Raw genomic sequence first — 25,011 nt, 5'->3', positions numbered from 1 at the left:
CCAGGGCTTTGAGCCACTGGCCCTGGCAAGCCTTCCTGCTCTTCTCCGGAGAAACAGAACAGTCCTGGGAATGAGGTGGCCGGGTCACACAGCAGTCACTGGCTGGCCCTGGGGCACCATCTGGGACTCCTGAGAGCTGCCCCGTATAATCCCATCTGTTACCACCCCCGCCCCCGTCTGCCTCAGCAGCAAGTGTGCTCCTGGGGGAAACCCCAAATCGTCCCCAGGTCCCCACTGCCCGAGACATCCCTGGTAGACACCTGTCCTCCCAACAGGGCGGCAAGTGCCGTGGGGATGGACGCTGGCCCTGTCACAAATCCTCAGGCCGCCTGCGGTGCAAAGAAGAGCAGTGAGCACACACCAGGGGCCTGGCTCACGCAGACTGGATTAAAACGGGGCTGGAGACAGAGTCAGGGTCAAGCCTCTGCACAGAGTCGACTCTGGTTTGAGCCCTGGCACCACCGGATGCATCCCAGGAGGCCCCTGACCACCACCCAAGTGCCCTGGGGAGTCCCTGGCATCACACCACAGAGCCTGAGCAATAGTGCTCCCTGGGGCACTTGCACTGAACTAGTCACCGATGCATCCCACCACTATTTGATTTTTTTTTTTTTGGTGTGTGTGTGTTTGGGGGGGGGGTCACACCTGGCGATGCTCAGGGGTTACTCCTGGCTCTGCACTCAGGAATTACTCCTGGCTGTGCTCGGGGGACCATATGGGATGCTGAAAATCGAACCCAGGTCAGCCACGTGCAAGGCAAATGCCCTACCCGCTGTACTACTGCGCCAGGGTCAAAATATTTGGGCTCCTTGGGACCCTTGTTGCTCACGGTGAAGTAACAAGTCCTGGGCAAGTGACAGGAGCTCTGCTAAGAAGGAGCAGGCCGTGGGTTTCCATCACTAGGATTGGAGCCAAGGGGAGGGATGGAGGCGGATGCGGGGTGGCGGTGGGAGGGAGTAAGAGCTCACCTTTCCCCTGAGATGAAGAACCAGTCCGTGCTCCCAACACAGCCAGGGAATCGCTCCTCCCCACCACACTGACTGAAAATGCCGTTTCCTCCACCAGGCCCCACTTTCCTCCGTGCTCCCAGATTTATCCTTTGCCATCCCTGGGGTGCTCCGTTTCCAAGGAAACGCACAGGGGCTGGAGCCATAGCACAGCGGGGAGGGTGTTTGCCTTGCACGTGGTCGAGCCAGGTTCAATTCCCAGCATCCCATATGATCCCCCTGAGCACCGTCAGGTATAATTCCTGAGTGCAGAGCCAGGAGTAACCCCTGTGCATCACCGGGTGTGACCCAAAAAGAAAACAAAAAGAAACAAGAAAATGCACATCTTGTTTGTATAACACCCTCCTCTCCTGCCCCACTTCTCTGCAGGTCTCACCCATGGGGGCCCCGTCAAGGTATTTCTGGACCTCAGGAGATGCTTCTGGCAGCAGCTCTGAGCCCCCCAGCTCTTGGGCTCTGCACCACTGCTACCCGCCTCCATCCCTGGTGGGTCAGGAGTGATAACGAGCAGGTTCGAGGCCTGGCCGTCTCTGCGCTGTCTCACTTAGCTTCTCATCCCTCAGCCTCCTGAACCAATTGCCTCTATTAAATTCCTTCTGCAAGAAACGCCTTGGGTAGTTTCTGTCTTCCTAACCGCCCATCACTACTGCACAGTATCTGCCTGCGGTGGTTTCTGAGTGCTTCATCTTCCGCCCCTCTCTCCTGGCGGCCGCTCCCTGGTGTTGGGGATGGCACACACTTGATGGGAGATGCCCCCACACGTGGCAGTGAGGCTCTCAGAGCACCAAACTTGGCCACCGTGCCCTGTGCTCTTCTCAGCAGGCTCTGGAGCTCACAGACACTTGAGGGTTACACCTTTGTGGTGGTGCTTTAGAGGACCACAAAGAGCAGAGCCGCCTGGATCACACATGGCCCCTATGGGATGGCGCTGGGGATCGAACTCTCGGTTTCACGCCTACAAGGCAGATGTTCTATGACCAACTTTGATTCTCCATATGGTAACCAGCAACCTATTGTTAAACCAGTGTCAAACTGTCTTAGCTACTTTGATGGTTTTTTTTTTTTGGTTTTTGGGTCACACCTGGCGATGCACAGGGGTTACTCCTGGCTCTGCACTCAGGAATTACTCCTGGCGGTGCTCAGGGGACCATATGGGATGCTGGGAATTGAACCCGGGTCGGCCGCATGCAAGGCAAACGCCCTACCCGCTATGCTATCACTCCAGCCCCACTTTGATGGTTTTAATGTGTCTTTTTAATTTATTTTTGCTTCGGGGCCGCCTCTGGTGATGCTCGGGGCTTACTTCTGGCTCAGCATTCAGGGATCACTCCTGGCAGGCTCGGGGTGGGGCGGGGGGGGGGGGAACCATATGCGATGGCAGGGACGCAACCTGGGTCAGCCATGTGCAAGGCAATGCTCCAGCTGCTCTCCTATAGCTCCAGCCCCGTATCGAGACCTTTTCATTTTATATTTTTTATTGAGGGTAGGGCATCCCAGGAAGCCAAAGGTTCAATGCTCAGGCCTGGCACTGTGGCGCTGCTCAGGTCCCAAAGTGCTGGGACTCCCTAGGGCTCACCTAGCAGTGCTCAGGGCCACTCTGATCACTCCTGGTAGTGCTCAGGGGTCTGCAGAGTTGCAGTGCTCAGGGCATGCTGCTGGTTCTGTGCCCGGGATGACCTCAGACAGGGTTTAGGAACCACACGTGGTGCGGAGATTAAACAAGGATTTGGCCACTTGCAAAGGTCAGCGCCTTACAGTTATACTATCTCTCTGACCCCCAGATCTTTTTAAATGTCCTTCAGTCAGAATTCTTAACTTTTCTATAAAGATATGGAACAGAACCTATTTATTCCTGCTATTATTTCGATCTTGTTGCCATTGAAAATGAAATTATGTTAATTATTAACATCCACTCTTCACCACTGGATCTACTTTGGCTAGTCTGGCTTCTGACAACTTTGCTGAGTTCTCTTATTAATTGGAATTCAGTTGTATTTTAAGAAGACGCTCCTGGGAATTTTGTTTCTTCCCTCCCAGCATTGATTCCTTTTTTTTTTTTCCCTTGGCATAATGCATTGGTCTCCAGAACGGTAATGCATATTAACAGTCATTCTTAGCTTACTTATAAAGTATGCAGATTATCTCACGTTTCTGAGAAAGTCTGATCATCAACTTAAAGTCCTTGTATTCTTAGCATACACTGAACCTTGAAAGATTAACACAACTTATTCTGAATGAATCCGTGCTATTCCTACATGAGCACTTCTTTCACTGAGCTCTTTAGAAAAAATTCTGTTCTCCAAATTCCCTTGGTATCAATCAAGCTTATTGGGCCAATTTACAAAATCTATTTTTCAAGAAACAGTAGACGTTTGCGTATCAAATTCTTCTGGTGTGGCACTCGGCTGCCATCAGTGCTCTGTGTCCTTAAGCCTACTCAGTAATGACATATGCAAATGTTCTCGTAAGCCTTCTGGGCCATTTGTCTCAACCTGAACTCTTGAAGTCATTTCACTTGGAATAAAATATTTCTTGACCACTCTGTTGCCTTTCTTGGACTTTGATGTCCCCTTTGTCCTCTTGACCTTGACAGTTCATGGATCGATTCCCTTGTTGAGAAAGAAGATCAGAACTTTTGTTTTGGGGGGCTGGCGTGATAGCACAGTGGGGAGTGCATTTGCCTTGCACGCGGCCGACCCGGGTTCAATTCCCAGCATCCCATTATGGTCTCCTGAGCACCGCCAGGGGTAATTCCCGAGTGCAGAGCCAGGAATGACCCCTGTGCATCGCCGGGTGTGACCCAAAAAGAAAACAAAAACAAGAACTTTTGTTTTGGGGGTCCCTCTTGGAGGGACCCTATTCTTTTGCTGCCAGATGCAACCAGAGTTGGCTATACACAAAGCAAGTGCCTTAACCCTGTACTATTTCTCCAGCCCTAGGGAAACAGAGTTTAAGCTGCTCTGCCTCTGGTCTCACACACCTGCCTTGAGAGTGACTGTTGGGGCTGGAAGTAGCTCAAAGGGCTGGAGCACACACGTGGCAAGCACACTGGTGGTCCCTATTTATTGGATCCTCTGCAGCACAAGGACCCCTGAGCAATACCAGGTGTGGCCCTAGGGGGGCCCAGTACTATAGGGTCTGTCTGGGCAACACCACGTCCCTGGGCCCAAGCACTGAACCCTCCATTTGGCTACCAGAAGACTAAGCATTGCATGGGAGGCCTTCTACCCTCAAAAGGTCACTATTATTAAGTCATTCATCCTTGTTATGATAAAACTGTGCTTCCTAAAAATTAAAAAAAAGCATGCTGTCTACATTTGCATTTTTAATGCCTCCCACCTTCCTTCTCCTAATCACATTACCATGATCCATAAAAACAGGAACTGCAACAGTAAAGAGGGTGACAGTGGGGGGAGGGGCTGTGGGCTAATGGTGGCAGGACCCTAACATGAGACTGACACCGAAGGACAGCAGATGTAAAGGCCAGGAAGATTGCTGCACAGTTGGAAGCCTGTCTCATGAGCAGGGGGGAAAAGGCAGCTGGAATAGAGAAGGGATCACTAAGAAAATGATGGTTGGAGGGATTGTTCGGGATGGGAGAAGTGTGCTGAAAGTAGACAAAGGACCAAACATGATGGCCTCTCAGTGTCTGTACTGCAAACCATAATGCCCAAAAGTAGAGAGAGAGAGTATGGGGGAAATTGTCTGCCATAGAAGCAGGGGGAGGGTGGGAAAGGGGGGTATACCCGGCATATTGGTGGTGGGGAATGTGCACTGGTGGAGGGATGGATGTTTGATCATTGTATGATTGGAACTCAAACATGAAAGCTTGTAACTATATCTCACAATGATTCAATAAATTTTTTTTTAATGGTGGCAGGACCTTGACACTGGTAGAGGGACAGTATGATAAAACAGTGACTTCAATACTGTTACAAACTGTGATATCGCCAACAGTCTTTAAAAAATAGGACACTCTATTGTAGGCTCTGAAACCCTTTGTTTCTCAGATGATCTATCATAGCCATTCAGGGCCCATGTGAAAAATACTCCCTTTCGGATCTCTGACATTTCCGAAATCCAGTCTTTGAAAGATTAGATTACACGGAGGATTACACCCTGAATTTCACTCATTTCATAGGAACCATTCCAGACGTCGGCCTCATTTTCTCCCAAGGCTCTTGTCATTTAGTTCCACCCTTGTCTTCCTTGCTGACAGACTGAATCACAAGAACCCTCAGCGGTTCTTCTCCTAGAGTCCACCCCTCAGAGCATCCAGGACAGCCAACGGGGAAAAAAACAAATGCTCAGTCTTCACTGCAACACCGATATCTGGATAGGCAAGAAATCACGGGCAGGCAATGTGCCAGCCTGATGTCTGACATCCTGCCCCGTCGACCCCGACTTCAGTATCTCCCCGCACACCCCATCCCAGGGTTACCTTTTCATGGCAACTGTCTCAGCTCCCCAGCGGGGTCCCGGGGGCTGGAGCCACTTTGGGGAAGCTCACATGGCACATGAGAGTTCTGATGACCTTTCGAAGGCGAGGAGGGACTGGAGACAGACTCCCAGCTGAGCTTCAAAGTGGTGACAATTCCACATTCCCAACCAGAGCTGCAGCACCAGGGACAGGCTGACAATGACACTGAAATCACGTGGCAGGCTTATTGGGGTTGGACTACTGCTTCTCTCCATCCTTGGACATGGGGCGGGGGAAGGTCCCTAGTTATCCAGTCTGCTTCCCTCTAGCGTGCTACAGAGAGGAATTTGTGCCAAGGTCAAGAAAAATGGCGAGCGGCCCTCTGAGTGACTGGTCCACATCCAGCCCCCTGACCGAGAATGGTGTCTCTCCAATGGAAACTCCTCCGCAGGTTTTACCAAGCTACTACACTTGTAACAGGAAGCCAGAATCCTATCTCCTGCCTGAACACCGGGGCGCTGGCTACACTCTCTGCATACGGAGGGCAAGAAATCAAGAGACCTGGACTTGAATAACTGAACTTAGAAAGGTGCCTTTCTACAAGGATAGGCGGGAGAGGGTGGGATACGGGAGGAAACCTGGGCACATTGGTGGAGGGAGGGAGGGAGGCTCACACTGGTGGTGGGATCAGTGCTGTGATATTTTATGTCTAAAACTCAACTGTGAATAACTTTGCAAATCACGGTGCTTTCATAGAATTTTTAGAAAAGAAAAAGAAAAAAAATAAAGTGAATGTTTAGTGTGCCCCAGCCCTGTGCCATCTAGTCATTGATGAAATCCCCCAGCAGCCTATTGAAGAAGCAGGAGCAACTATTACGATGCTTATGTGACTAATAAGGAAGGGGGAAGAAAGATGAGGAACTTCCCGAACATTGCGGAGTTAGTGCAGAGCAGAGATTTTAATGTGGTGACATGGCATGACAGCCCTGCTCTCTCGGGGTGTGTGTGTGTGTGTGTGTGTGTGTGTGTGTGTGTGTGTGTGTGTGTGTGTGTGTGTGACTCTGCTCTAACATGTGGACAAAGGCAGCAGTGTCTCGCCAGGACAGGCAGCTGGTGGGCACTTAGGTGTGGCTACTTATGGGAAGGCGGGCAACTCATTTCACTGATGTGAGCTCACTGGGGAACGTTCATTAAACCGGAAGCTAAGATTCAGTGCAATGATTTGGTCTCCGCTAAATCTGATGGGAGGGGAAAGAGGCTGCATTAACCTATAGGTTCTCAGGTTTTCTGGCCTACTGACTCCTTTTCAGAAAAACATTTAGTCAGAACCCATCTGAAAAATCTAGAGAAGTTATCTCCCCACCCCATCCCTGAAAGGGTGGTTATCATCTACTTTGGCAGGCTGTGTATTAACCCATCATTGTTTTTATAATTGCCACTTACTTTACATATACATATATGTATTTACATATTCATAATGTAAATAAATAAATAAATATACATATATGTTGGGTTCAGGTCTGTGCACATGACAAATATATATTTACATGCACATATATGTATATATGTGTGTGTACATATTGATTTTGGGTTTGTGCTCATGACTTACATATTGTCATTGTCACTGTCATCTCGTTGTTCATTGACTTGCTCGAGTGGGCACCAGTAATGTCTCCATTGTGAGACTTGTTGTTACTGTTTTTGGCATATCGAATAGGCTACGGGTAGCTTGCCATGTCTGCCATGTGGACGGGATACTTGCTGGGCTCTCCGAGAGGGACAGAGGAATCGAACCCGGGTCGGCCACATGAAAGGCAAATGTCCTACCCATATGTATATATATATATATATATATCACATATATGTAAATTATATATATTGGTTTTGGGTCTGTGCTCATGACTTACTCCTAGCTCTGTGCTCAGGGATCAGTCCTGCTAGTGCTTGGGATATAGACAGTGACAGGGATCAAACTAGAATTGGCAGCAAGAAAGGCAATCATCTAAACCTCTGTACCACCTCTCCAGCTCAACAATCAGGTTCAATGCAGTAGAGACTATACATTTAACAGAGCAAGTCTAATTGGGCCAACACATTGCACTGGGCCTTTGTTAGTTCAATATAAGCAGACCATTTGGCAGAAAGTAGAAAACAGACGTGAAAACTATCTTTTTCCTAATGAGACTGAGGAGAAAATTCTATCACAATCTTAGAAAAGTGACACATTACAAATGTTAAGTCAATTAGGGATGAATTCATACGGTAACTTAGAGGTTTTAATAATTTTAAGTGAGTAGAGGTAGAACATGATCTGACATCAATTTTATCTTGTATGAAAAGGTCAGGGCTGAAGCGATAGCACAGTGGGTAGGGTGTTTGCCTTGCACGTGGCCGACCCAGGTTCAATCCCTCCACCCCTTTCAGAGAGCCCGGCAAGCTACCGAGAGTATCTCACCTGCACAGCAGAGCCTGGCAAGCTACCTGTGGTGTATTTGATATGCCAAAAACAATAACAATAAGTCTCACAATGGAGACGTTTCTTATGCCCGCTGGAGCAAACCAATGAACAATGGGATGACAGTGACAGTGACAGTGATGAAAAGGACAAACTTACATGTTACATGCTTGGTTTGGATCTATTTATATGGACTTCCAATTGGTAAAAAGAAAATTGCCCCTATTTGTATGTTTTTTCAAGAGGCGTTCTAAACAACCAACTTGGACCTAATTCTGGTGTCAGCACAGGTACAGGAAAAATCCACACTGCACAGTAGGTCCTGATCAGTGTGAGTGGCCCAGCTCGAAAGACAATGTCCTTTCCAACGCCAGTTCCCTGGGCTTCCAATAGCACCTGGCCCTGCGTCGATGCAGAGTAACTAGCTCTTGAGTGAATGACGTAGCGTGCTATATTTAATTCTCCCGGGTCATTTATCAAGTGTCTCTTTCTAAAAGCTTCACTCTGGTCATGAATTACCCCGTTGTTCCTAACTTGACATTAAATGGTCTCTTACTGTACAACTGTAGAACAAAACATCCCCATTTCAAAGAGTAATGAGAGCCTTTAATGGCTTAATGGGAATCAGAGATTCCATCCCAGGTGCTCTGGGAGAGGACCTGGGACTCCCATCTTTGAGTCTGGATTTCTCTGGTGGCTAAAACTGCGACCAAACGGTTTCAAAGAATGACTGCGCAGGCCTGAAAAATTTCTGCCAGCAAATTCACTTGATCCTGGTGCGATTCTTGCTCTGTTTTGCAATGACTCTCAATTTTGTGTGAGGCTTGGATGCCGATTTACTGCAAGGCTGTAAGTCTTTGGCGAGCAGATCTAGGGTTTTTGCAATTGCAGATCAACTTCGGGATGTGAGTCCAAAGGATAAATTTTTCATGAATTCATTTTGGCACAGCAGCACATGATGAAAAGTTTATTCAATTTCTGTCCTGACTTACAAAAATTACTGACACAAATATAGTTGTTTTCCTTTAAAGCATTCACTTCTGATCAACTGAATAGTGCTTTATCTTTTTGATTTCTTTTCTGTATTTTCCTGGGTTTCCACCCCCGCCCCCCTTCCCTTCCTTTCTCCTTTTCTCTCTCCTCCATTTCTTTGTTTTTGTGCCATGTCTGGGAGAAAACTAAGGTCCCATATGCAAGTGCTGTAAACCCTGTACTATATCTCAGGTCTTCTACTTGGTTTCTTACAGTTCCCCCTCCAACGTTCAGATCCCCAAGGGAGCTCTCATTTCTGCATTCTGGTGCCCTTTTATCTTGATTTTTTGGGGGGGAGTCACACCCAGTTGTGCTCAGGTCTTACTCCTGACTTTATGCTGAGGGATTACACCTCACAGACTCAGGGAATCCACAAGGGGTGTTGGGAATAATCCAACCCTGGTTGGCTGCACGAAAGGCAAGTGCCCTACCTGCTGTACTGTTTCTCCAGCCCCTCAAGATTTATATGTGTGTGGGTGTGGGTGTGTGGGTGTGGAATGCACTGGGCTTATTCCTGACACTGCACTTAGGAATTACTCCTGGCAGTACTTGGGAGACCATATGGGATGCCGGGGATCGAACCCAAGTCAGCTGTGTGCAGGGCAAAAGCTTCACCCCTTGCCCTCTCCATCCCCCTTTTCCCTTCATTTTAACAGGTTAGTAACAGCACGAACAGGCTTGCCCTTAGACAGTTGTTTTAAATTTGTTCCTCCAAAGTACCATTCCCAAAGCCCTCGAGGAACAAGAAGACAAAATAATCACTGTCAAGAAAGCAGAGCTGTCAAGGGTGTAAAATAATGTGTAAAAAGCCGGTTCTTGATCATCCTTTGCATTTCCGAAAGCGATGGCAGACCCAGGCAGAGTGAGATTTTTTTTCCACTCCACCGGCACCCTCCAGCTCTTCCGAACGAATAAAATGAAGTGATGATCCATTCCACTCTGAGGCTCCTGTTTGATGAATAAAAATGCATGTTCTGATAAGGGCAGGTTTCAAACGCTCTAAGTGCACAAGACCGCAGCACGAGTGAAAGCTGGAGCTGCACGTTGCGGACACGTTTCTGAGGTGCCCGAGCAGAAGAGGATTCTTCTATGCTGGTTCTCATTAGTGCTGGAAACATCCCCAGTGATCTGACTCTCCGTTTCGTAGGTTTTGCAGAAGCTTCTATGAGAAACATCCTTCGTTATAGCCTCTGAAGCCATACCCAGGGTCTAATTTTGAGAGTGTATTTAATTGCCTTTAATATACAGCGTCCATTATTCAGCCATGGGAAAGAGCATGGCTGAGCCGTTAGCATAGCAACACCTCTTGTCTTTTGAGATCTCTGCTGCTGCAGAGAGGATGCTTGAAGCACTCGCCACTCAGGAGGGGATGATCAGGTAGGTTTCTGGAGGTTTCTCAGAGCACAGCGTATGGGGATGGTCCTCTAATTATTCTGACCTTTCTACACTGCGTAGACTATGTGGGTTTGGGTATTTTTCAATTATCTAGTCTCTCCTCTGATATAACTACTGGTCCGTCTTGGGGCATAGGTGTGATTTCAGGTCCAATATACCAGAATTTTAATGGTAACTGCAAGTAAATCTGTCCACTGCTGGTGGTCAAACACCACAGGAACGTCCCTAACGTCCGAGTGGGTATTTAAGAAGCCAAAGAGGAAAGCTTACAAGGAACTCCCCAAGGGAACAGAAATGTACATAATAGGAATCAACTCCTTTACTGAGATGATTTTTCTGTTGTCCTTGGGCCATACCTGGCTTGACTCAGGGACCAAGCGTATGTGGTGATGGGGACTGAGCCAGGGGGTGAGACACACGTGAGATAAGTTCTATCTCTCCAGCCCCACCCTGGCTATTTGTATGTTGTCCATATTCCTTGCTTTTTAATCCCTAGGGCATGGTGTCATGCTGTTTATTACCTGCACTGCTGGAAACTGGCTCTCAAAAACTGGCAATACCAATTCTTTCCCGCTTCTATTTCTTTACTATTGAATATGATTAATTTTATTTCATCAGCCTGATAGTCCTTAAGGAGCAGGACTTGGGAAGAGGGCTCCAAGCCAGTCTCAAAAAAACAAATATATGGTGCTTGAGAAGATGAAAAGATGGGTGACCTTACTCAGAGGGGGAAAAAAATGCAATTAAAGCAGAAAGCCTGCTCTTTACCCATCGGATTAACAAAGGCTTAGAAGCGTTAGAGAAGGCAGTAAAGGCTGTGAGCTGGCTTCCAGGGGGATCAGAGAGGGAAACTGAGGGAGGGACAGGGGGCGGGAGGGGAGCTTAGGCATCTTCGGAGGGAAATCTCATTAGGCGGCATCCAAAGTAAACATGAAAATACCTTTTGACTCCGCGGCTCTACTAGCAGGGTATTTATTCTCCCACAGATTGGTTCCAATGCACAAACAGGATGTCCGAGGGTGGCCATGAAATTGGAAATTGAGAGAGGTGGCTGGGAAGGCCGTCAATATTAATTGGTTAAATAAATAGTTGTGCTTGTTTACACACAAGAATAGCTCTAGATGGGCACAGTAAACATTTGCCTCTAAGAATTAGGGCTCTCTGGACCAAGGAAAGGGAAGAGCAACATTTAGAGAGCGTGTTGAAATTTTTACCCGCCTGTATTACCTACTGAAAAAAAAAAAAAGAAGTAAAACTGCCCAGTGGTTTCTCTGATGACATTTTACGGAGTCTAAGAATTCAAAGTCGCTTCTGCTTTATGTAAGATGAAATCTCAAAGTAGGGCTGAAGCAACAGTAGGGTGGGCAGAGAGTGGGTCTTGCACAGGCCCGATCTGGGTTCAGTGCCTGGCACCCCAGATGGTCTCCCAAGCCTGCCAGGAGTGATCCCTGAGCTCAGAGCCAGAAGCAAGCCCTGAGCACTGCTGGGTGCACCCCCCCCTGCCCTGCCAAAAAAAGAAAAAAAGAAAGAAAGAAAGGAAAAAGATAAAAAGAAAAGGAAAAAAAATCCCAAATTAGACAAGTTGTAAAGTGGGCACTCTTTCAATTCTCCCAACATTTTTTTGAGTCCCAGTGGATATCCATAGCATGGCTTTTTGGTATCCTCATTAATTCCTCCCTCCGTGCCAATTTTGCCTTTTGCAGAAGGGAAAGCACCATCCACATTCCGCCTGTTCGGTTATTTTCAGAAGAACCATCCTCTCTATTTCCTTTCAAGCCCTCCCAAATATACCTCCAGGGCGCTTCTGCTCTTAGCCTGTAAGCGTTCCAGAGATGTGTCTGAGGTCCTGCGAGGCCTCTTCCATCCGACACCCCTTTTCCAAGGCTAAGCTTAGCCCCGAACTCTTCCCCCAGCCACCTGAGGACAGAGCCCCTTTCTTCAGCTGGGCTTTCAGTCTTCTTGTCCTGCTTGTGGGTGGGGGAGCCTTCGGTCTCAAAGCCACTGAAAACTGCTACCGGCTCACAGGTCATCTGGAACAAAGCCCCTGAAGGATGCCACAAACTCCTCAGATGAGGGAGCTATGAGGGAAAACAGAGGCGAGAGAAGATAAGGAACTGAGCCCAAAGCTTCATGGTCAATGAATGACCACGAGGCTGGGATTCAAGCTGGATGAGAGTCCAACACCCCCTGTTTCACCATGTCCAGAGAACAAGAGGTCTTTCTCTGCCCATCATTCAGGGCTGCCTGTCTCACGCCGGATACTCCCCAGGGCCTTCCACTTCCCCTCTAGGCACCAGTCTGAAGGCTGATGTGTGCCCACACCCTGTCTTCCTCCTGTGACTGGAATTCATTAATCCCCGGCTTCAGAGAGAGGGGAGAAAAAGGAATGATCTAGACTCAGTCTGATAGCCCTGGAGAGGCAGGCTACAGTGAAAGCCCTGATTTAAAGAAACCCTTGTTTGCCTTACGCTCTGCCTTACGGGAGACAGACCTATTCAGGAGGGTGTGTCCATTCACTTAGCTTTTGTTATCATACCTTTTTTTTTTTTTTAAAAGAGTCAGGGCCCAGAAAGATGGTTCAGAGAGCTGGAACATATGCTCTGCCTGCAGGCAGTCCGGGTTTGATTTCTGCCACCAGATGGTCCCCAGAGCATGGATAGGGGAGAATCCCAAGCATCAAGCTGGGAGTAGCCCTGAGTACCACTGGGTGTGGTACTCTAAAAAGAAAACAAAAATGAAACACCCTATGATTTTTTTTTTAATTTTAGTTTCGGGACCATGCGTGGTTCTGTGCTCTGGGATCACACCTGGCAGTGCTTGGGGGACCCTGTGAGGTGCTGGGGAAGGAACCCCGATCAGCCACCTATGCAAGGCAAGGATTTACCTGCTGTACAATCTTCCTACCTCTAATAAACATTAAAGTGGAGTGGTAGGGAAGAGACTCAGGGGGAAAGTATAGCTCACATGCATGGATTCCTTCTCTATGTCCAGGGAGAAATAAAGTCAACACGGATCCATCGAAATGAGGGCAAACATCCCAGACAGGAAGTCAGGTTTTTCCAAAGCAGGTGCACTTTCCTGGGTGACTCTGCAAAGTTCTGGGGTCCCATCTTGACCACTTAAGCAGAGCCAAGCAATCTCCATCTTTAAGAAGTTGTTTGTGCTATTCTTTGGCATCCTCGTTTGGAGGAGTATTAGACCTAGCTGCAAAAGCACTGGACGAAAACTACCATTAAGTATGTTCCTACAGTCTCAGCCGAATGTGGGGTTCATGCATTCCGCAAGCACGGGGACTTGCAACGTGCTACCTTCCATGCAAAGACCAGAGACGGCCCTTTCTAGAACGGCATCTTGCTCCTTTCTCTCTCCCCCTCCCCCCTTCTCTTACACGTGTCCATGCACAGCCTCTGGAGGGAATCTGCAGAAGCAAATCACTGTAGGTCCACTGAGGATATTCACCTGGTACATTTGGAAGATTCAGTCAGTGAGGGAATTGGATTCGTGCCAAGTTTGGGCAGTATTGATCCAAAGGGATCAATAAGGCTGCTCGGGGAGTTCGCTGATGAGCTCCCATCTTACAGGGCCAGTGAAAAGCAGGAGAATCCAGGGCAGCAAAAGGGCCAGTCCCCAGTCGTCTGCAGAGCCCGACTCAGGAGGCTGGAGTGGCTGGGCGGGAAGGAGGGGCGGTAGGAACAGGCCCAGCTCCCGCACTGCCCCTATTCTCCGTCTTTGTGGTGAAGGAGAACCATTTTTAGCAGAAATAATAGACCAAGCCATGAAACGAGCAAAGCGGGTTTTGAAGGTCAAAGTAATTACCGGGCATGATTTCAAGACCTCCAGTCCTTATGAATTACATCCGCCTGATGACACTATCAATTCACTGTTACATAGACAGATCCTGCGGATCACACAAAAATGATGGATATGCCAGCAGTCAGCCCCTGCGTTTCCAAAATGCAAAGAGCAAACTCGATTTATTATAGTACAGGGAGCCTCGCTTCGCTGCAAGACTCACTCCATTAGGAGCTCTCAGGAAAGGACGCACGGTCTCCATCCCTCTGCGGAGGGGACTGGCGTGGTCTGAACTAGCTCTGCAGACAGGGTGACTAGCCGCGGGAGGAGAGGGGGTCCTTGAGCGGGAGAGGGGCAGGGAGGATAATGGAGCCCTGGGGGAGGAGGTTATTTGCTGTTGACAATGACCAACCAAGTCATGGGACCCCTGTAATGCAGGCGTCTGGACGCGCTCTCTTAGTAATGGGAGCAACGCTTAGAGCTCTCGCTTCAGCAGAACATCCCGGGAGCCGTGCGGAGGGAAGGCAGGTAGACCAGACACCAAACCCTGTAATGATGCAGGGGTGAGGACCACCGGGGGTCCTAGTTCTTACTACTTACCAGCTGCGTGCCCCCGAGCAAGCTGCTGCTGCTTGGTTAGCCTCCAAGCTCCCCTGCGTGTGTGAACAGAGGCCCCATCCGCATCAGAGTGGCCAGCTAAGACCAGATGCAATGACACAGGGAGAAGACGCTGTGCTCATTTGCCCCCCTGCCTCCCCCCCCAGCCCCTTGCATGTCGCCAAGAAGCCCCCGTATCTGTGGGAATCTCCCCACTGGAAGGTTCTCTGCTCTGCAGCAGCTGGAAATGGACGTCTCTGAGAATACCCGACCCGCTGAAGAACCCTCAGATGAAGTTGCTGGTTGCAGAAGGGCCGGGCTGGGCCATCTGTGACCCTCATGTTGGGTGCTCAGACTCCGGTAGCTCAGTTCCCTGGGGACCAGCTCCCAGAGGATGCGTGAGCGCCCCTTAGCGCCCGAGGTGTTTCCTTTCGTGGAATAATTCACCCACCAGGTGGTGGGAACAGAGGCCAGGGCCATGCAAATCTCCTCCGTCGGGACAGACCTGGCTCCAGCATGAGTGTGACGAGAGAGGGGGTGTGCCAGGCACCCGGGAGTGTATCTCTGAGGGTGCAGATGGACCTGGAGGAACAGAGCGGGGAAAGGGACCCAACTGGCAGGGAGGGGTGAGGTCAGAGCCGGGGGAGAAGACAGCAGCTGAGCAAAGACTTAAGGGGCGAGCAGGAAGGGGGGGTGAAATGAAGGGGACCGGAGGATCGGTGACCGGGGCAGAAGGACCCGTGATCGCAGGGGCGCAGATGGGAGATCCCAGCAAAGCACAGAGCACGCCAGGAAGACAGGCGGCTCGGGGCGGTCGGAGCTGCAACAGGAGCGTGAGAAAAGGGAGGAAATCCGCAAGAGCAAGAGGAGAGAACACAGCGGGGGAGATTCCACAGAGGATGCTCCCCTCGGCGGGTGGGGACTCTAGCAGATGTCCAACACAGAAGCGACACCCTCTCAGTGTTCCTGAAAGGTCCCTCGGTGACTGGGAGGAGCGTGTGCCCGGTGGGGGGAGGACACAGGAATCATGAAGCTCTGGCCAAGCCCTTCTAGGCCAGAAAGGATAAGGCCAGGTCAGCACCGGTGGGCAGAGCTGCCAGGCTGACATGGGTCAGCAGAGCTGAATGGGACTGGATCTGGTGACAGAGGGAAGAGACTCACCCATGACTTATCCATCTGACCACAGGGAGCAAAGAGAGAATGGGAGCCAAGTTTTTCTCTTTTGTTTATTTAAAAAAAAAAAAAGAAGAAGCATGATATGATGTTGGACCTATGGAGTATACCTGGGCAATGCAAGTTGCAAGATCATCTGAAAACTCAGGAATCATTTAGGGTCAAAGAGAACGACCCGCTCGCTCTCACAGTCCTATGAATCACGACAGGGTGAGAAGATGGAGAGAGAGAAGGAGGGGAGCCGAGAACAGGAGTGCATAGGGACGGGAGTCTGGGGGGAACACCTGGATTCAGCAGGAAGACACAAGAGAATTGTCACAGAGATTCAAGAAAAAGCCAGAGGCCCCGAGACTTAGATATCAGAGAAACCCAAGGAACCGGGCTCCGGAAAGGGTGACGTTCCCAAAGCCATGAAGATGCTGAGTGGAGACGGGACCAGGGCTCGTGTCTCGGAATAAATGATTAGTCTGTGTGACGGTCAAGACTTCTTGACGGCAGACAACTCGATTCAGGGAAGCAGGGAGGTAATGTCAAGGGCTATGCGTGACCCACACCGCTGTGGGGTGACCTGCCCACAGGTCTGGCTTTCGGTCCTGAGCAGCGGTGGAGGCTGGGACAGACAACCCACCTGTCACCCCGCCCCCACTGCTGCCGAGTCACTCAACTTGGCGCCCAGGACAGGCCCTAGAACCTTCCCTGGAGCGGCTGCAGATGGCATCCAGGTCTCGAGCCCCCGAGGACACACAGGGCAGCCTCGCGGAGGGGGGATTGTGGGGGGAACCTGCTGCTTCCCGTCAGCCTCCTCAAGGCTCCTGGTCCCAGTCTCCGCTTCCTCCCCAAAGGGGTGTCTGCAAGGCAGCGTCGAGTGAAGATGGAGTCCAGAGACGCAAGAACGATCTTTATTCCTTGGGAACGCACTTGTAAAAATGCATCAGCGAGATGGAAAGATTCAGAACACGTTTATTTGTATGCGGCACATTCACCAGGGATCGGAACATCTGCCGATTGGAACAAGCCTGTAAACAGCTATTTTGGGGGCAAGTCTCGCCTGAGCCAACCCGCCATGCGGCGGGGTGGGATGGATTCCCTCCTTCTGGAGAGATTTTTTTTTTTTTGTGGCAACCCAAAAAAGATCCGATCTAAGCAAGGAAGTATCTCCAGGATGTCAATACATAACTTGCAGAGGCTTACAAGGGGCCAAATTATAACTGCTTATATAAAAACCCTGTCAGGATGGATATCACAAAAATATTCATGAACAAGATCTCCAGCCTTTTTATTAAGAGGAGGGGAAAAATGGCTTGGAATAGTGTATGATGGGGAGAAATAAATATACGGGTACAATTTCTACCCTAGAAGGAAACATGAGTTTCTGGATCGACCAAGAGACTAGGCGACACCCGTGCCATCTTATTTTCCGGGATGAGCTGGCACAACTGCGTTCAGATCTTAAGACGCTCTCATTTGAGCTATAAGCGTACTTTGGATCGCACACTGCCTTGTGGAAGAGGAAACGTCTAGGGTAAAAACCAACCCTCAAATGCTACGAATTCTGACGATGCAGACTTCTGATTTTGCCTCCTGAAACCATCCAAGCTAGCAGCACCAATCATGAAGTCATTAAAAAAATGATTCTTGGGCTTGAGCAGCAAAGTCTTTCAAAAGGGATGCTATGCAATTTTTGATTAGTCAGATCGTGAACATGCAAAGTGGCGAAACTGCTTCAAGATACACACAAATCCCCATGGATTTCGGTAACGGCGGACACGTTACAGACTTCCGTTTCTAAGAGGAGTCCCTGCCAGAGACGGTGGAGGTTATGTGTGTAGGGGGCGTTGTGGGTTTTGGAGAAAATCAGCTTGAATGTTACATCCTCAGTTTTATTAAAAAAAAAAAAGGGGGGGGGCGGAGGCAAGATTTTAAGAAATTTGAGAGGCATACAGGCTCTCAGTGACTATATCGTCCGACCTACTCTTCTCAGAGGGGCAAGGAGGGGACAAGGAGATACTGGCTTGTCCAAGCTCATGCAGCCGCAAAATCCAAGCCCCCCGCCCCCGCCCTCTGAGAAGCCCGGGCAGCTGGGCACTACCCAGCCTGTTCTTATTCAATGACAAAAAACTATGCCAGCGACAGAGCAGAAGGACCCACTGAGTCTTTTGGCTCCAATTTAAACATCGGAATATCCAAACGATTCCTGAGCCCGGAGCTACCCTTCATTCGGTTCAGAGTGCATCCGTCCAGAGCGCACGGTGACTAGCTAGGGTCGCGGTGATCCTCGACAGAACGGGGCCTCGCGTGCGGGGAATCTCCTGCGAGACACCGCGACGCACGTGCGAGACCAGGTCTCGGAGGATGGAATGTCACGGAACAGAGAGGGTGGTGGGTTGGGAGTTTAGGACGCTTCCGGTCTCTCAAAGTGCGGTCATGAGTTTATCTCGGTACATCACACTCTGCACGCCTCCTAAGTTCTTCTGGTTCTGGTCGTGGACATAATCGCAACGGCCGTCGCTTCCGCCAGCCGGCGCCTTCCCATGGGCCCTCTCATCCTGACAGGGCGGCCTGCTTCACGTGCAGATGGGGTGGTCGGTTAGTGATAAGGCGGGGGCAGGGCGGGGAGGTGGGAAGGGAAGAAAATTCAGAGATGTGAGTGAAGCAACACCAGCACTAAGGGCGTGGGCCAAAACCACAGGGGAACAGCTTCCACGCAGAAACCAATGGATTTTCTCTACTCTTGAAAGTACTTCATGCAAGACTGTACCCGGGTTAAAGTGCTCGCTTTATGCATGGTCAACCCAATGGGATCACCAGCACAGGGTCTCCTGAGCACAGCCAGGAGTGAGGCCCTGAGCACCAAGCCACGAATAAGTGCCGAGTATCACTGGTGTACCCTCCTCTCTGCACGCCTCCACCCCCCCCCCCCAACAATGCAAGATCAAATGTGTATCATTTATCCATTTCCAAAGTCAGAAATGTTCTAATCTTGTACTGTTCTTCCTCTGAGTGACTGACTGGGGGCCCTGGGAGTCTGAAAAGAGCAAGGTGGGGGGGGCGGTCCCCTGTCCAATGCTTGAAGTGGGGCAGGGGGTAGGTGCTGGGGGTAGGAGTCTCTTTTTTGGGCATCTCAGGCCCTGCTTCCCTAACTCTGGCGTTTTTTTCAGCCGCAAGTGGGGTGCAAGAGTTGGCCCTACCAAGCAAGAATCTTCCAGACCCAGTTCCCAGCAGTACTGAGACTGCCGCCCCCGGCCCACCCCGGTTCCTGCCCTCAGAAACCCCCCCACCCCCGCTAATAAGATGCGGTGTCCCGCTCCAGAGATAAGCAATTGGCAAAGCAGGCAGGAAGAAGTACAAATCCCATAAAAAGGAGGTTCTTTGGGAACAGTCTTTCTCTCCATCTGTGTCTTGCGTCTGAAAAAATAAACTGCCTTGGCAGTTTCGAACCCACCAGGGTTAGGACTCCACTGCAAATGGCAAGAATTTATAACAGAGCTGCTGGTCTACGGGGTCCCCAACACACGTGGTCCGAACCAACAGATCTCATCTGCCTCCGGGGATTTATTCCATCATTCCCTCTGCATTTGCAGGGAACCATAGCATGGACCTGACCGAAGAGAAATGCTGAAAACTCCCAAACTATGTTTCTGGAAGAGCGTCACACATAAACAACCAGTGCAGGCTGATGGGAATGTCAGGTGGTACAAGGAATGTGGCCCTCGACTAAGCTGGCATCGAAACACTCTCCTCCTGACATCCATGCTAGATACCCATCCTCCGGGAGGATGAGGTAAGAAAATGGCACTTCAGTCAACACCCACCCCACATCCTTTTTTTTTTTTAATAAACAAACTTTAATGGAAACATCCGAGTCCATTCACTTACATACTGTCCATAGCTGCCTTCAACTATAATGCAGAGAGTCCTTGGAACAGAGACCAGAGTTGAAAACAATGATTCGCTGGCCCTTGACAGGGCAGCTGATTGGAATTCGGGTTTGGAAAAAAAGTGTTCAGCGTCACAAAAGCAAGCCCATCCAACCTAAGTCCATTTCTATCTTTGGAGGAATCTCAAAACAAACAAACAAACAAACAAAAAAATCCCAAAAACCAAATCCAAAAAAAAAAAAAAGACAAAAAAAAAAACCCAAAAATCACAGCCAAAATTCCCCCAAGCTTTTGTCATATTTTAAATAAACAAATTTTCAAGATGAGAAAACATTACTTAGAAACATTTCAAGCACAAAATTAACTGGGAGAGAAAAAAAAAAGCAAACAACATGTGACCACAAGCAACCTAATTCATTCTTGTTTCATAAATCCTAACTTGGAGGAATCTAGCTTTATCAACTTTTGCTCTGCCAACCGCTGAGGCCTCCAGCCGGGAACGGTTTCTGAGCAGGAAGCGTCCTACCTAAGTGGACCCCTGAGCATCGCTTCAGAAAGGAAGCGCGGGAAGGCGCGTTCACGGGCTCTGGGAAGGCGGGGAGGGGCCTTACCTGATGTTTGGAGAGTGAGGAGAGTGAGGGAGCCACCGAGGCTGGCTGGGGTGCACGCTGGGGTGGAATGGAGGCTAGAAACAAAACACCAGAGGCGACGGATTACTCAGTGACCTTTACGTTCTCAATGGCAACCGTTTCCTTCCAGCATCCCGGCCCTGTTCGAGGCATGAATGAATGGAACCAGAGCCCGGCCAGGCCAGGGGGACTTTCCCAGGGTGATCGTGTTCGCCCCGCCACAAAGGGCACTGCCCTGGGGATGAGGGTGGAGAAAGGGGACCCTGTCAGCCCCAGGGGACATGGGGCAGGTACTGCTGGTCCCGTCTCTCCCACAGGAACACACGGAAGGTGCAGGAAGGACCGGGAGGGCCATTCCTACTGCAACAATGCTCGCAGGTGCTCCGGTAACAACGGTCTCCCCATAACGTCCGCGCTGACACAATGCCTGGACCAGGGGAATCAAAGTGGGGGGGGAAAAGAAAAAAAAATCCAAACCAACAACCAACAAACCCAAACCAAACCACCAGAGAACGTCTTGGTTCAGGCCGGGCGCGGCTGCCTTTCCGCCACTGACCTGCAGAGGGCAGCGGTCTCAGGCAGAAGCCCGGGGGCTTCTCCAGGCTCCACTCTGCTGGGCAAATCAGGTGCTTCTGACATTTGTCACCCCAGTCCTGCCACCATTACTTCTTCTAATTACTTCTTCCTCTTCATCTCCCTCCCCTGCTGCTCAGCTTAATAAGCAGAAGGTAATTCTCTTGTAATGGAAAATTCTCCACAAAATTCTCTGCTGGTCATGAGCAGGGTCTCTCTCCTCTCTCCTCTCCTCTCTCTCCTGTCTCCCTCCCCCCTGTCTCCATGCTGTCACAGCCACGGCAGTCCCCCACGCCCAAGGACACACTAGAGAAAAGAACAATAAAATGAATGTGGAGAAAATATCCCTGCAGCAGAATGCCAGGGCTGTGTCCAGGTTTGCAAACTCCTTTTACAGTTCTCTCTCTGAGGCTACAGACACACAGTGAGCTTAGGTCTAGGGTTTTCAACCACTGGTTCAGATACAAAAAGAAAAGGTTTAGGGGCAGAAGCAATAGTACAGCTGGTAGGGCATTTATTTGCCTTGCACACGGTAGACCTGGATTCAATCCCCGGTATCCCAGATGGTACCCAGAGCACTGCTAGGAGTAACTCCTGAGTGCAGAGCCAGGAGAAACCCCTGAACATTGCCTGGTGTGACCAAAAAAACCCAAAAAATAATAATAATAAATAAATAAAAATTTAAAAAAAGGTTTTGGGAACTGAATTATAGCATAGGGAGTAGGGTGCTTGCCTTGCATGTGGTTGACCCAGGTTCAATACCCAGGACCTGATATCATCCCCCGAGCCCACCAGGAGTGATATCTGAGTAGAGAGCCAGGAATAAGCCCTGAGCACTGAAGGATGTGGCCCAAAAAAGAAAGAAAGAAAAAAATGTCCTGATGATTTGCCCAAAGCAAGCTATTTCAAGGGGGCTGGGACCAACAGCCACGCCCCCCAAAGCAGCTATCCTCCCAGGAGAAGCACCCACAACAGACACGTGTCCCCTCTCACAAATCTGAGTCACTGGGACACGCTGAGAACCTGACCCGTAACATCTCAATAGAATGAGATTCCAGAACCTTCTTTGCCTTTGGTCTCTTTCGACAAGTGATTTACCCTCTAGAGCTGTTACGGAATATTTTAATGCAAATCTCCAAGGTTTTCCACCTAGTGTGTGTTGGGGGGCAGGGTGGGGGCTGGGGGGGCTACCCGTCACCTTAGAGTCTGCCTTTCTGTGTCTGCCAGGGCTACTAATGCTTCACTCACGGAGCCGAGAAACGCTCACCCTCCTGCGAGCCCAGGCCCGGCCCTGAGCAGGAAGAGCGGCCTCTCCCCAGAGGCCGGCAGCGTCCTCGCCGAGAACACAGCAATCCCGTCTTCGCGCCTGGCTAGCCGGGCTGGGCCGAGAACAGACGCGAGTTCCCTCCACCAGCCTCCCGGAAAATGACTGCGGACACCACGGCCACGGCCCAGCCTGGGGCCTTCTCGGTGCTCTCACCCCCCGCCCTCCCCAGGCAAGGCCTGCAGGCAGCTCTGGCCCCACGCTCAGGCCCGGGCAGAGCAACACAGACCTTCCAGGGCTCACCAGGGCACGAGACACGGGCTGGGCAGAGAGGCGGAGGGAAAAGCAAGGACCGGGAAGCCCTTTCTTTCCAGGGATGTGGCATCCACACTCGCCTCCATGGTGCGAGCGGGGAAGGCGGGGCAGGCGGGGCAGGGAGGGAGGGGCCTGCTTGGTCTGACCTTTCCTCTCAGCATCACGCACTTGGCCACCCCCCTGCCGCCCCCCCATCCCAGTCACTCAAAGCCCAAACAGCCTTACAAGAAAACCAGCGTGAGAAGCCCTCCCCAAGCCCCTCTCCCCAGGCGAGTCTGCGTCAGGGACCCCTGTGGAGACTGGGAGGGCTGTCCGAACACACTGCTCTACAGAGCAGGCTCTAGAAGGTTCCGGTCACTGAGCACCCACTCAAAGGCGGGAGGGGACAGGTCAGCTTTGGGCGTGTCCATGAAGGAAATTGCATTTGGAGACACAGGATTAGGTAAGGCCATGGGGGGGGGGGCTGGCCAGGGTGCAAGGCGGAGAGCCCAGGCCAGACAGGGCAGAGACCCGGGTTTAATCCCCCGCACCATGTGGCCACCCGAGCACCCACAGGAGCGGCCCGAATGGGCCCTGGGCAACACTGGGTGTGGCCCCACAGCGAATGAGGGAATGAATGAGTGACTCGAGGGTTCCCAATCCTCTCCGCCACAGCGGGAGTGCAGGAGGCACCGCTTCTCCCTCGGCATCTCAAGGACATCATGCTCCCTGGGCGGGGACAGAGACGGCCTCGCCCCAGTGCTCCTAAGACGCTGCCTCCGACCCTCTAGAAACTGAAACGAGCGTCCCTGTCGTGGACAGCTGGGCAGCAAAGAGGGCAGCCCCAGTGACCAGAGAGCAGGCTGGGTGGGAGTGACAAGTGCCTTCAGTTTCCCCAGAGGAAATATCAAACAAGATACGGTGTTTGTGTGCCCTCACATGTGTGTATGCATGAACTTACATGGGTGTCACCGTGTGTATGCACACGCCCTTACATGTGTCATTGTGCCTACGTATCTTTACATGTGTGCCAGTGTTGTGTCCTTATGTGCATGTCTTTACATGCATATCATTGTGTGCTTGCCCTGACATGTGTGTCACTGTATGCATATGATCTTACATGTGTGTCACTGTATGTGCACGATCTTACATGTGTCGCTGTGTGTGCATGTCCTTACATGTGCCATCATGTCTTCATGTCACACGTATGTCAGTGCATACCCTTACACACATGTAATTATCTCTGCGTGTCTTTACATCTGTGTCTGTGCTTGTTTTTATGTGTGCCACTGGATGTCTGTGCATGTCCTACATGTGTCATTGTGTCTGTGCCTATCTTTACATGTGTGTCGTTGTGTGTCTGTGTATAACCTTGTGTGTGTGTGATGGTTTCTGTACATGACCTTACGTGGGTGTGTGTGCATGCCATGGAGCAAGTCTGTGGTCTCCTACCAAGTGAAATGTGTCCCACAGAGCAACACGCCAGCCCGTTCTGATTCCCTAAGAATCTGATGGAAAGCATCATGCCTGCAGGGCAGAAACTGAGAAACCAGGAAGTGCGACACCAAAGACTGTGCTGGGGCCACACTGGGCGGTGCCGGGGTCATTCTTAGCAGTGCTCAGGAGACCGTGCATAGTCCAGGGGGTCGAACCCGGGCCAGCAGTGCGCCAGAGAGGTGTCTTAATCCACCTACTCCAGCCCCTGCCATAAAAACTCTTAAAAGCAAAATCTTACCTGGTAATTATGGACGTCAGGATTTGTTTTGGAGCTAAAAGAAGAGAAAAAAGAGAGACGTTGTAATGGATCAGGCTGCGAAGTGGAATTATTCCTGATCTATCAACAACCACACACTATTTCTCCTATTGTTAGGCACTTTCCACAAAGTGATTCCCTTCTGGTTATTAATCGCCTCATGAAATATAAAGAACCAGAGGCTGAAGAGCGATTTTCCCTCATCACCTGGCGCGCACAAAGCGGAGGGGGTGGTGCCGAGCCCGGCCTGTGACGGTATGTGTTGGCGGCACTTTAGCTGCCTCTGCCGGCCTGCGCTGGAGTGGCCGGGCGGGGCCCGTGGGAGGCCTAGGGCTTCCTCCAGCCAGCGGGAGCACCCCCTACCACGGCCGGGCCTCTGCCGCCGTGGGCCCTGCAGAAAGCAGCCAGGCGGCTGGCACCGGGCCACCCCTTTGGAATGTTCCTCAGACAAGGCTCCCTCCGGAGAGCCTCACACCTGTTATTATTTAATCCACAGCACAAGGCGAGGGGGCCGCGCGACATCCCCGCACCTCGTCTCCACAGATGAAAGCCAAGAGTCTCCTCACAGAGGCACCAGGGCGCCACCTCAGGGTCACTTGGCCACACCGTCAATGGGCCCGGACACCTGCTCCGGTCCCCGCCGCGCAAGTCTCCCCTTCCCCCAGCCCAGAAGGCCCGCCCCGCCGTTGGGATCCCCATTTTCCTAAGTCGAGTGGCTCAGGGTGACAGAAGGCACCCGTCTAAGGCCG

General features: G+C 50.7%; 1 protein-coding gene across 5 annotated transcripts in view; it reads right to left on the bottom strand.

The window, feature by feature from the left end:
- Nucleotides 1–25,011, bottom strand: part of EPB41L4B (erythrocyte membrane protein band 4.1 like 4B) — a 166,923-nt gene that overhangs the window by 65,766 nt on the left and 76,146 nt on the right. For 4 of the 5 annotated variants that reach the window (XM_055135479.1, XM_055135459.1, XM_055135472.1 and 1 more), the window contains exons 14-15: nt 24,245–24,278; nt 20,361–20,434 (exon numbers count right to left, since the gene is read on the bottom strand). In XM_055135479.1, the coding sequence (XP_054991454.1) occupies nt 20,361–20,434; nt 24,245–24,278 (108 nt within the window). Of the gene's footprint in view, nt 1–16,888; nt 18,434–20,360; nt 20,435–24,244; nt 24,279–25,011 lie in introns of those variants that run through there. The other variant, XM_055135482.1, reaches the window with a different exon arrangement.

The sequence above is a fragment of the Sorex araneus genome, chromosome 1 (genome assembly GCF_027595985.1).
Source record: "Sorex araneus isolate mSorAra2 chromosome 1, mSorAra2.pri, whole genome shotgun sequence".
Classification (NCBI taxonomy): Eukaryota; Metazoa; Chordata; class Mammalia; order Eulipotyphla; family Soricidae; genus Sorex; species Sorex araneus.
The sequence above is the reverse complement of the archived record's forward strand: the minus strand, read 5'-3'. Positions and strand labels throughout refer to the sequence as shown.